General features: G+C 46.3%; 1 protein-coding gene across 2 annotated transcripts in view; it reads left to right on the top strand.

Annotated features, from left to right (window-relative positions):
* The window catches only part of ZMPSTE24 (zinc metallopeptidase STE24), an 88,841-nt gene extending 78,976 nt beyond the window's left edge, over positions 1–9,865 (top strand). For both annotated transcript variants that reach the window (XM_050932345.1, XM_050932344.1), the window contains one exon: positions 9,007–9,865. In XM_050932345.1, the coding sequence (XP_050788302.1) occupies positions 9,007–9,231 (225 nt within the window). In that variant the 3' untranslated portion in view covers positions 9,232–9,865. The remainder of the gene's footprint in view (positions 1–9,006) is intronic.
* The last annotated feature ends 2,890 nt before the right edge of the window (positions 9,866–12,755 follow it).

Here is a 12,755-nt window from a genome sequence, read left to right as displayed (position 1 = left end):
TTCTTCTCTCTCCCTGATATTAATCCCTCTGATATATTTATAAAGAGCAATCATATCCCCCCTCAACCTTCTTTTGGTTAGACTAAACAAGCCAAGCTCTTTGAGTCTCCTTTTATAAGATAGGTTTTCCATTTCTCGGGTCATCCTAGTAACCCGTCTCTGAATCTGTTCCAGTTTGAATTCATCCTTCTTAAACATTGGAGACCAGAACTGCACACAGTATTCCAGATGAGGTCTCACCAGTATCTTGTACAACGGTACTAACACCTCCTTATCTTTGCTGGAAATACCTCTCCTGATGCATCCTAAAACTGCAATAGCTTTTTTAATAGCCATATCACATTGGCGGCTCATTGTCATCCTGTGATCAACCAATACTCTGCGGTCCTTCAACTGATGTGTCCCCAATTTATAACTAAAATTCTTGTTATTAATCCCTAAATGCATGACCTTTCACTTTTCACTATTAAATTTCATCCTATTACTATTACTCCAGTTTACAAGGTCATCCAGATCTTCCTGTATGATATCCCGGTCCTTCTCTGTGTTAGCAATACCTCCCAGCTTTGTGTCATCCGCAAACTTTATTAGCACATTCCCACTTTTTGTGCCAAGGTCAGTAATAAAAAGGTTATATAAGATTGGTCCCAAAACTGACCCCTGAGCAACTCCACTAGTAACCTCCTTCCAGCCTGACAGTTCACCTTTCAGTTCAACCTATTGTAGTCTCCCCTTTAACCAGTTCCTTATTCACCTTTCAATTTTCATACTGATCCCCATCTTTTCGAATTTAACTAATAATTCCCCATATGGAACCGTGTCAAATGCCTTACTGAAATCGAAGTAAATTAGATCCACTGCATTTCCTTTGTCTAAAAAATCTGTTACTCAAAGAAGGAGATCAGGTTGATTTGGCTTGATCTACCTTTTGTAAAACTATGTTGTATTTTGTCCCAATTACCATTGACCTCAATGTCTTTAACTACTTTCTCCTTCAAAAATTTTTCCAAGACCTTACATACTACAGATGTCGAACTATAACAGGCCTATAGTTACTCGGATCACTCTTTCTCCCTTTCTTAAAAATAGGAACTGTGTTAGCAATTCTCCAGTCATACGGTACAACCCCTGAGTTTACTGATTAATTGAAAATTCTTGCTAATGGGCTTGCAATTTCATGCACCAGTTCCTTTAATATTCTTGGATGAAGATTATCTGGGCCCTCTGATTTTGTCCCATTAAGCTGTTCGAGTTTGGCTTCTACCTCAGATGTGGTAAAATCTACCTCCATATCCTCATTCCTATTTGTCATCCTTCCATTATCCCTAAGATCCTCATTAGCCTTATTAAAGACTGAGGCAAAGTATTTATTTAGATGTTGGGCCATGCCTAGATTATCCTTAACCTCCATTCCATCCTCAGTGTTTAGCAGTCCCACTTCTTCTTTCTTTGTTTTCTTCTTATTTATGTGGCTATAAAATCTTTTACTATTGGTTTTAATTCCCTTTGCAAGGTCCAACTCTACATGGTTTTCAGCCTTTCTCACTTCATCCCTACATGTTCTGACCTCAATAAAGTAGCTTTCCTTGCTAATCCTGCCCATCTTCCACTCCTTGTAGGCTTTCTGCTTTTTCTTAATCACCTCTTTGAGATGCTTGCTCATCCAGCTTGGTCTACAACTCCTGCCTATGATTTTTTTCCTCTTTCTTGGGATGCAGGCTTCTGATAGTTCCTGCAACTTTGACTTGAAGTAATTCCAGGCTTCCTCTGCCTTTAGATTCACAAGTTCTTCAGTCCAATCCAGTTCCCTAACTAATTTCCTTAATTCTTTAAAGTTAGCCCTTTTGAAATCAAAAACCCTAGTCCCAGATCTATTCTTGTTTATCCTTCCATCTAGTTTGAACTGAATTAGCTCATGATCACTCGAACCAAGGTTGTCCCCTACAACCATTTCTTCTATGAGGTCCTCACTACTCACCAAAACCAAATCTAAAATGGCATCCCCTCTTGTTGGTTCTTGAACTACTTGGTGAAGAAATCCATCAGCTATCACATCCAGAAAAATCTGAGCCCTATTATTGTTACTAGCACTTGTCCTCCAGTCTATATTGGAGTATTGTGTCCAGTTCTGGGCACCGCATTTCAAGAAAGATGTGGAGAAATTGGGGAGAGTCCAGAGAAGAGTAACAAGAATGATTAAAGGTCTTGAGAACATGACCTGTGAAGGAAGGCTGAAAGAATTGGGTTTATTTAGTTTGGAAAAGAGAAGACTGAGAGGGGACATGATAGCAGTTTTCAGGTATTTAAGAGGGTGTCATCAGGAGGAGGGAGAAAACTTGTTCACCTTAGCCTCTAATGATAGAAGAAGAAGCAATGGGCTTAAACTGCAGCAAGGGAGATTTAGGTTGGACATTAGGAAAAAGTTCCTAACTGTCAGGGTAGTTAAACACTGGAATAGATTGCCTAGGGAGGTTGTGGAATCTCCATCTCTGGAGATATTTAAGAGTAGGTTAGATAAATGTCATATCAGGGATGGTCCAGACAGTATTTGGTCCTGCCATGAGGGCAGGGGACTGGACTCGATAACCTCTCGAGGGCCCTTCCAGTCCTAGAGTCTATGAATCTATATCTGGGAAGTTAAAGTCTCCCATGATCACATAATTCTCATTAGTGTTTACTTCATTAAAAACATTAAAGAGGTCTCTATCCATATCCAAACCAGATCCCACAGGTCTGTAGCACACCCCAAGCACTATCTCAGGGGAGGCTCTAGTGGCTTTGTTTCCCAATGTGATTTTTATCCAGACAGCCTCTGTCTTACCCATTCCATCCCTTCTTATTTCTTTACAGTCTACCTTATCATTGATATACAATGCTACTCCACCACCTTTGCCTTTATTTCTGTCTTTCCTAAACAGCACATAGCCTTCAATACCTGTACTCCAGTCATGACTACTGTTCCACCATGTTTCTGTTATACCTGTAATATCCTGTTTCACTTCCTGCACCAGTAGCTCTAGTTCCTCCATTTTGTTACCTAGGCTCCTCGCATTAGTGTACAGACATCTTAATTTTTGCCGTTTGGCTTCACTGACATTCTTTACCCGGTTAGGCACAGACATTCTACCACCAGTATCACCTATTAGACTGGTATATTATTCCAGGGGAGCAATGGGTCACAACTCCGAGAGTGGTGATCTCTTAGTTCTTGTATGGATGGCCCCAGATACGCCTTTGCTTCCATCTGCCTACACCCACAAGTCATAGGGAAAGTAGGCCACAACAAAGCCACCATCTTTCTCCCAGCACCCTACTGGCCCAGACAGTTCTGGTTCACTGAACTTCTAATGAATTCCACCCACCAATCTATCAGGATCTGCTCATTTCCTGATCTAACCAAGGACAAGGGGAAAATCAAGCAACCCATGCTCACTTCACCTCACAGTCTGATGTTTGGATGGGCCTTGGAAATAGAATGTTCTTGCTCTGCTGCCATTCAGGAGACCCTTAACCAAAGTAGAAAAGAATCTGCTAGAACCTGCTACCTAGTCAAATGGAGACACTTTTTGGACTGGGCACAACTCCACCAAGTTTTCTAGGTACCATGGGCACTCCTACCCTTGAAGAATACATGTCTAGCTCTTAATTCAATGCAGGTACGTCTAGCAGCGGTTAGTGCCTTCATCCCTCTGGAGAAGAGTTCCATCTTTACACACTCAACTCATATATTTGTGAAGGGCTTTATCAGAACCTTCCCACTGATCCTTAAACCTACTCCTCAGTGGAATCTTAACCTTGTCCTGTCAACACTCACCGGTCTACCCTTCAAACCTATGGCAACATGTGCCATGGCCTCACTGTCCATGAAGGTGGCCATTCATAGTGGGCATTGCTTCAGTCAGGAGAGCCAGTGAGCTGGAAGCCATCTTAGCACACCTTCCCTAGACAACATTTCACAAAGAGAGAGTTCAAGTGCTTGCTCATGTCCATTCCATGTTAGAGTGTGTGCGCACCGTTGCCAGATATTTTTCCCTCACTGGTATCCGTTGGGCCAGCTCTTGCACCCTCTGGAGCCACATACTTGTGCACCAGTGTAAGGGGTGCTGCCGGCCTCACACCCTCTCAGTTCCTTCTTTCCTCCCCTGACGTTTGCTGGAACAACCCTTTTTGCTCCTGCAAGTCTTTCTTCTCAGTGTTTCATTTGCAGTTATCATAGTTTGGTGTACATATTTTTTTGTAATCAGTGTTAGTGTATATAGTTAGTAAGTTCCTATTGTCAAGGGACTTGTTTGCCCCGGGAGCTGTGCATGCCCTGTTCCCTGGGCTTCAAACCTTGTGCCTCCTGTGCCAAGCCTCTACCCATGAGAGACCCACACTCCAGCTGCTTAAAATGCTTGGGGGAAACTCATGTGAGGGACAAGTACCAGATCTGTCAGGACTTCAGACCCTGCACTAAAAGGGACAGAGACATTAGGCTGAAGGCTGTCTTCGTTGAAGATGCCCTCAGACCAGTCTCAGAGCCAAGCTGCTTCCATTTGGCACCAAGTACTTCAGCATTGGTGCAAAGCACTCCTCCAGGACGGAGCATTTCCCAGAATGGTTCACCATCTCTGGTGCTGAGGAAGAAGCACAAGAAGCAGTGCACTAACAGAGGGCGCTTGCCAACACAGAAGAAAGACAAGCGGGGGAAGGCAGCACAGTGAAACCTGTGCCAGGCCACTCTTGGGCCCGCAATGGCACCGTCATCTCTGCCTAAAGTGTTGAGTCTAGTCCGGGACCTTCTGCTGATACCTGGAAGCTACCACGGTGCCAGCAATCTGATGGTTGCATTAATACTGGAGGCTTTCCAAGCAGCTAGGAATCTTTTTTCTCTACTGGTCCTGTCAACTCCAGTGGGACACCTGCTGGCTCTGGTGACTGGAGGCAAGGGAGGGAACAAAGAGCATTGGGCTCCTTTCCCAGCACTGGATACCTGGCACCCTCTAGGGTCAAGCTTTCCCTGATCCTGGCATCCCAATCACCAATCCTTCTCTGGAACCCCAGCACTGCATGGAGGCAGAAGCGAGTACCGCTCCACTGTGGTTTCTGAGAGGACTCCTCTTCTGAGTGTGAAGGGGAACCTTACATGCCATCTAAAGCCTACCAGCTTATATGTCACCAGACTTTGCTGACGACCCCACTACCAGCACCTGGCCAGCAGGTCAGTGGCTGATGCAGTAGCCTTACTGGAACCCCAGAGGTTTCCCCCAGTATTGGGCCCTCCCTCCCATTGCTCCTACTCAGTGGTTTCTGAGAGACTGGCTACCACTCCCTCCTGCTCAGCAGCAGACCCCGACTCGAATATCGACCACAGTACCGACGTCCAGGAGATGGCTCCAGCAGATGTAGTTGAGCCAGAGAAAGAGGAAGGAACCTCTCCTCTGATGCAATCCTCCTCATCCTCCCCAGATGAGGCTGTCATGGGACCCAGTAGCCAGCTTCCACAGGGTGACTGCAGGGCTCATCAGGACCTGAATGAAGCAGTTTGCTGCGAAACTGGGTCTTGACATTGAGGAGCTCAAAAAGACGTCTCACGGCCTTATTGATATCCTGGCTGCATCAGCTCCCTCCATGGTTGCCTTGCCCATCAGTGAGGTAATGATATGACTGGTCAAGGCCCTGTGGCAAAGTCCTTCTTCTCTGCCCCTTACCTCAAAGAAGGCAGAGAAGAAGTATTATGTGCCAGCAAGCGGGTTCGAATACCTGTACTCACATTCCCCCACAAGGGTCCCTGATGGTGTCTGTAGCAAATGAAAGGAACAGGCAGGGCCAGTCGAGCACTATCCCTACGCACAAAGACACCAAGAGACTAGATCTTTTTGATGGGTGGCCTTCAACTACGTATCTCCAACCAACAGGCTTTGCTGGGGAAATATGATTTTAATCTGTGGAACTACTTGACTAAATTTAAAGACTCCCTGCCCAAAGATTCAACAAAGGAGTTCGCTGTCCTCTTGGAGGAGGATGAGAATCTGGCCTGGATCTCTCTCCAGGTTGCTCTGAATGCTGCCGACTTGGCAGCCAGGACAGTGACCTCTGCTGTCACCGTGAGGTGGTGTTCTTGGCTCCAGTCGAATGGCCTTCCTCACAAGGTTCAGCAGTCTATCCAGGACCTTCCCTTTGAAGGCTCCTCTCTTTTCTTGGACACAAGACTTCACAGCCTGAAGGACTCAAGGGCCACCTTATATTCCTTAACCCTGTACACTCCATCAGCTTCCAGGAAGCAATTCAGGCCCCAGCACCCTCATTAGTTTTTGGCACCTCCAAGACAGGAGCCCTACAAAAAAAAGGTGGAAGTTATAAATGGCACCAACCACTCCCATCCACCTCAGCCTTCCAGTTGGGGTCTCAGATGCAGTGGCAGGCCCAAGCAGGCCTTCTGAAGGTGTGCCCAAGGGCACTGTACTAGTCGCTGTTTCAGATCTGCCTCCCCTTTTATTTTTGGACTGTCTATTCCTCTTCAGCCCAGCATGGTCATACATAACATCAGCCCATTGGATCCTGAGTATAGTGACTGTCAGAATATCCTTCAGTTTTTATCCATCCCCTCATCCCTGTCCCTTTTCAGGGAGTCTTCTCATGAGCAACTCCTCATCCAGGAGGTGCAATCCTCCTACGTATGGGGGCTGTGGCGGAGGTTCCTCGAGATTTGAGAGGGAAGGGGTTTTACTTCCGTTATTTCCTAATCCCAAAGGCCAAAGGTGGTCTCTGGCCCATCTTGGACTAGCATTGACTCAACACATATCTCAAGAAACTCAGGTTCCACGTGGTCTCCCTGGCCTCCATCATTCCATCCCTGGATCCAGGAGACTGGTACACGTCCCTCAGCTTAAAGGATGCATACTTACACATTTCTGTCTTCCAGAAGATTTCTCAGGTTTATCGTGGGTCAATGCCACTACCAATTCACCGCTCTTCCATTTGGCTATTGGCAGCTCTCTACGTTTTCACGATATGCATGGTGGTCATAGCAGCTTTCCTCAGGCGGCGAGGTGTACAAGTCTACCTGTACCCTGATGACTGGCTGATCAATAGCATCAGCACAGTCCAAGCCATCTTCCAAGCAGTGGGATTGCTAATAAAAAAGCAGAGGTCAACTCTTGTCCCATTCCAGAGAACAGAATTTACTGGGGCAGTGCTCGACTTGACCCAGGCTAGGACCTTCCTGCTGGAGGCCCAATTCTGGGCCATGTTGAACTGATATCCAATGTCAGGGTTCACCCAATCATAATGGCTCGGATTTGCCTCAAGCTACTGGGTCACATGGCAGAATGCAGTTATGTGGTTCAGCATGCAGACTGTGCCTCAGGCCTCTCCAGATGTGGCTAGCATCAATTTACTCCCCGAGCAGCTGCCACTTGGACTCAGTGCTCACAGTCCCTTCTCTGGTTCCCTGGACTGGTGGAAAGACCTGAGGTCATTAATAATGGGGGTGCACTTTGTTACCCCTTAACCATCGATAACCTTGATCTCAGACATGTTGTACCTAGGGTGGGGAGCCCACCTCAACAACCTCAGGAATCAGGGCTTCTGGTGCCAAGAAGAACTCTCCCCACACATAAACGTCAGGGAGCTCAGGGTGGTACTCAGTATGCCCAAAACCTGGAGCCCCTTCCTGCACCCCAAACTCCTCATCCCCAGCCCCACGCAAGAGGCTACACCCAGAGCCTTGACCCCCTTCCGTACCCCAGCCCGGAGCCCCTTCCTCCACTCCAAACCTCTCATCCCTGCTCCCACCCCAGTGCCCTGGCCGCCTCTCTGCACCCCAACCCCCTGCCCTAGCCCAAAGCCCCCCCTTGAACCCCACATTCCTGGCCCCACCCCACAGCCCTCACCCCTGCACCCCAACCTTGTGCCCCAGCCCTGAGCCCCTCTCCCACCCCAAATTCCTCATCCCCAGCTCCATTTGGTCACAGGCATCAACAATTTTCTTCAACTGGGTCACCAGAAAAAACGTTTGAAAACCACTGATGTAGACGTTGGAGAAGCTGCTGTAGCTATGAGCTTCTCCCATGTGACAGTACTCTTCCATTACTAACCAAAATGTTAGCCGAATCTTTAACCTTCCAACCTGCCCATTTATGACACCATCATTCAAAATGTGTGAAAAATGAATGAAATGTGAAACAGCAGTTTTTTACGCCATAATTAAATAGTTTTTAAGCTATCAAGTCTATTTTAAGAGTGCTTTCTCACTCTGTGGATTAAATAAAGCAGTGTTCTAAACAGTTCTGTCACAGTTCTCTCACAATCCTAACTCCTCAGAGATCTGTGCTGTGTTGAAATCTTGCTGCCTCTGAGCAACAGAAGTAATTGCTGTGTAGACTGACCATAGACTTGACTTACTCTCTTTCTATGGGTAATGCTGCTAGACATGAGTAGAATACTGGAGAATGGAACTCTCAGAGTCTTCCTCTCCTTCTGGTTGCGATCTGGTGGTTAGAGATGGAATAACCAACGCCTACTGATTTGGCACTTTTATTTTGAGAAGTGTGACTGATTGGATAAGATGTGTGTCTGCCATATTAATGACCTAGACTCTACTCCCAGCAGTGTGTGAAGAGGCCTTGTGCATCCTCTGTTAACTTATTTGTAAAATGGGAGATTAATATTTGGCTATCTTCTAGGGTTGGGGGTGCAAGGTTTTCAGTGTTAAGGGCTATGAAGTGCACTGAAATATTAGCTCACAATAGAGGTGAGATTTGAATTTGTTTACTAATTTCAAGATCAGTGACTTCCCCTAGGTTACAGGGTACTTGGTTGGGGATTCTCCTGGAACACTTCCCAACTTGGTGGTATGGGAAGGTGGGCTGAGCTCAAATGCAGAATGTTGCACAGCCCTGATGTTAAAACTTTCCAGCTGGTTTGCTGATGGATGGTATTCCTGCTGGATGATTTACTGACACTATAAGGAAACTGTAGGCAACTGAGATTTTATACCATTTTCATCTGTTTTTCCCACTACAGGTTCTCTCCTTTTGCTTGACTGTATTGAGCCGACGATTTGAGTTTCAAGCTGATGCATTTGCCAAGGAGCTTGGGAAGGCTAAAGACCTGTACTCTGCTCTGATCAAATTAAACAAAGATAACTTGGGATTTCCTGTTTCTGACTGGATATTTTCAATGTGGCATTATTCCCACCCTCCCCTGTTAGAAAGACTTCAAGCCTTGAAGGATGCAAAGCAAGACTGATTGGAATCATTGTTGGTTCAGAGACAGTGCTTCCATCTCAGAAGCAAAATTCAGAGCTGTTTTTTATTTTTTTTAAAGTAATCCTTCCAATGTTCCCTGATCTGAATGCAGTTAGCTTCTGAAATGTGTCTTAAATTTACTGAACTGAATTTTTAAGAAAATAACTTGTGGGACTGAATTTGGAGAATATATTGTATAAAGGCTTTTCATGTTCACTAAATTTTATCTTTACATGACAGAACACTTTGAGGGAAAGCAATTCCCCTCGTCCCCAGAAGCAAACACCCTTTGAGTTTGTGTAAATTTTGAATGCGGCTTTTGACAATTTCTCAGTTTTTTTTGTAAGGTGAACTGTAGCTTTTTGCCCTCATCAGTTTGATTGGCAGCACCTCAGCCCTGTGCTCCTAATTCACAGTGAAAAAGGTTTGGGTGACTTAACTCCTCATGTGACAAATGTTTATGCTAGTTAATCACTGTTCAGATGTATTTAAAAAGTGGTTGTATTGGATAGAAGGCTCACCTTTTCCATGGATTCAAATTCCTGTGTGCAATGAATGAAAAAGCTACTTTCCTAGGTATAATAAAACTGCCTCTTCTTTCAATGGAGGAATAACAATAAATTCCATCTCCAGAATGTGTGGGATCATTCTTGATGAAGTCATCACTTGTGCACTCTAACCAGCAGCCCTATACTGGGGCTTGGTGTCAGCTCCAGTGACATCTTCTCACCCTTCATTGGGGCTGTGGACAATGGAGGAGGGGCTACAGAAAGGCAGCAAGAAGATCCATAGAAGGGAGGAAAGCTTCCAAATTTTTGTCATCCCTGTGTCCCCCCCTCCCGCCCCACCTCCCCAAAACTCCTGCTGCTTCCAAGGAGTGGCAGCTGCTCATAACAATGGATATAGTGGGACAGACCTATGGTCCATGTGGCGCAGTATCCTGTCTTCCAGTAGTGGCCAGTGTCAGATGCCTCAGAGGGAATGAACAGGACAGGGCTCCAGCATCTGGCAGTCAGAGGCTAAAGAATATCCATTGTCCCCCTGGCCACCTTGGCTAATAGCCATTGATGGACTAATCCTCCTCAAACTTACCTAAAGTTGTAAAGCCTGCTGCCTATTAATTTCATGAGGTGACCCCGGTTCTTGTGTAATGTGAAGTGATAAATAATACTTCGAGTGATTGCTCGTATCCATTCCACGTAGGTGTGTGTGTGCTGTGTGCACGATTGTCGGACGGTTTTTCCCTAGCAATACCCATCAAATCGACTGTGGAGCCCCCTGGAGTGGCACCTTCATTGCGGTGTATATAGGTCCTTGCCAACCCACCGCCTCTTCGGTTCTTTCTTGCTGCCAGTGATGGTCATTGGAGCAGCTCCTCTCTTGCATTAGCTGCTATCAAGCGGAGTGCCCTAGGGGTCGGTCCTAGGGCCAGTTTTGTTCGACGTCTTTATTAATGATCTGGGTGATGGAATGAATTGCACCCTCATTGAGTTCACAGATGACACTATGCTTGGGGGAGAGGTAGATATGCTGGAGGGTAGGGGTAGGGTCCAGAGTGACCTAGACAGATTGGAGGATTGGGCCAAAAGAAATGTGATGAGGTTCAACAAGGACAAGTGCAGAGTCCTGCACTTTGGAAGGAAGAATTCCATGCACCGCTACAGGCTGGGACCGACTGGCTAAGCAGCAGTTCTGCAGAAACAACTTGGGCATTGCATGCATCTGACGAAGTGGGTATTCACGTACGAAAGCTCATGTTCCAAAACGTCTGTTAGTCTATAAGGTGCTGCAAGACTCTTTGTTGCTTTTACAGATCCAGACTAACATGGCTACCCCTGTGATACTGGGCATTACAGTGGACGAGAAGCTGGATATGAGTCAGCAGTATGCCCTTGTTGTCAGGAAGGCCAATGGCATATTGGGCTATATTTGTAGGAGCATTGCCAGCAGATCGAGGGAAGTGATTATTCCCCTCTATTTGGCACTGGTGAGGCCACATCTGGAGTGTTGCATCCAGTTTTGGTCCCCCTACTACAGAAGGGATGTGGACAAATTGGAGAGAGTCCAGCGGAGGGAAACTAAAATGAGTCGGGGGCTGAGGCACATGACCTACGAGGAGAGGCTGAGGGAACTGGGGTTATTTAGTCTGCAGAAGAGAAGAGTGAGGAGGGATTTGATAGCAGCCTTCAACTACCTGAAGCGAGGTTCTAAAGAGGGTGGAGCTAGGCTGTTCTCAGTGGTGGCAGATGACAGAAAAAGAAGCAGTGGTCTCAAGTTGCAGTGGGGGAGGACTAGGTTGGATATTAGGAAACAGTATTTCATTAGGAGAGTGGTGAAGCACTGGAAAGAGTTACCCTAGGGAGGTGATGTAATCTCCATCCTTAGAGGTTTTTAAGGCCTGGCTTGACAAAGCCCTGGCTGGGATGATTCAGTTGGTGTTTGGTCCTGCTTTGAGCAGGGGATTGGACTAGATGACCTCCTGAGGTCTCTTCCAACCCTAATATTCTATGATTCCCTAATGTACTCTCCTTTTCACTCTGTAAATAGTTGAAAGTCTTAGCCTTGGTCTACACTACAAGTTTAGCTCGAATTTAACAGCGTTACATTGATTTAACCCTCTACCCATCCACACAACTAAGCCGTTTTTTCTGACTTAAAGGGCTCTTAAAATTTATTTCTGTACTTCTCCCCCAATGCGGGGATTAGTGCTGAAATCGACCTTACTAGGTCAAATTTCGGGTAGTGTGGTCACAATTCAACGGTATTGGCCTCCAGGAGCTATCCCAGAGTGCTCCATTGTGACCACTCTGGACAGCGCTCTCAACTCAGATGCACTGCCCAGGTAGACAGGAAAAGGCCCGCAAACTTTTGAATTTCATTTCCTGTTTCGCCAGTGTGGCAATCTGCAGGTGAGTGCAGATCTCATCAGCGGAGGTGACCATAATGGAGTCCCAGAATCACAAAAGAGATCCAGCATGGACCAAACTGGAGATACGGGATCTGATCGCTGTATGGGGAATCCATGCTATCAGAACTCCGTTCCAAAAGATGAAATGCCCAAACATTTGAAAAAATCTCCAAGGGCATGAAGGACAGAGGCTATAACAGGGACCCCCAGCAGTGCTGCGTGAAACTTAAGGAGCTGAGACAAGCCTACCAAAAAGGCAAACGGCCACTCCGTGTCAGAGCCCCAAACATGCCGCTTCTGTGATAAGCTGCATGCCATTCTAGGAGGCGCAGCCACCACTACCCCAACCCTTTGCTTTGACTCCGTCAATGGAGTAGCACGCAACAGGGATGTGGGTTTTGGGGATGAGGAAGATAGCTCAGAGCAAGCAAGTGGAGAAACCGTTTTCCTCAACAGCCAGGAACTGTTTCTCACCCTGGACCTGGAGCCAGTACCCCCCGAACCCACCCAAGGCTGCCTCCTGGACCCGCCAGGCAGAGAAGAGACCTCTGGTGAGTGTACCTTTGTAAATATTATACATGGTTTAAAAGCAAGCATGTTTAATGATTAATTTGTCC

This window comes from Gopherus flavomarginatus, chromosome 22, assembly GCF_025201925.1.
Source record: "Gopherus flavomarginatus isolate rGopFla2 chromosome 22, rGopFla2.mat.asm, whole genome shotgun sequence".
In the NCBI taxonomy this organism is placed as follows: domain Eukaryota; kingdom Metazoa; phylum Chordata; order Testudines; family Testudinidae; genus Gopherus; species Gopherus flavomarginatus.
This window is presented reverse-complemented; position numbering and strand designations above follow the sequence as displayed.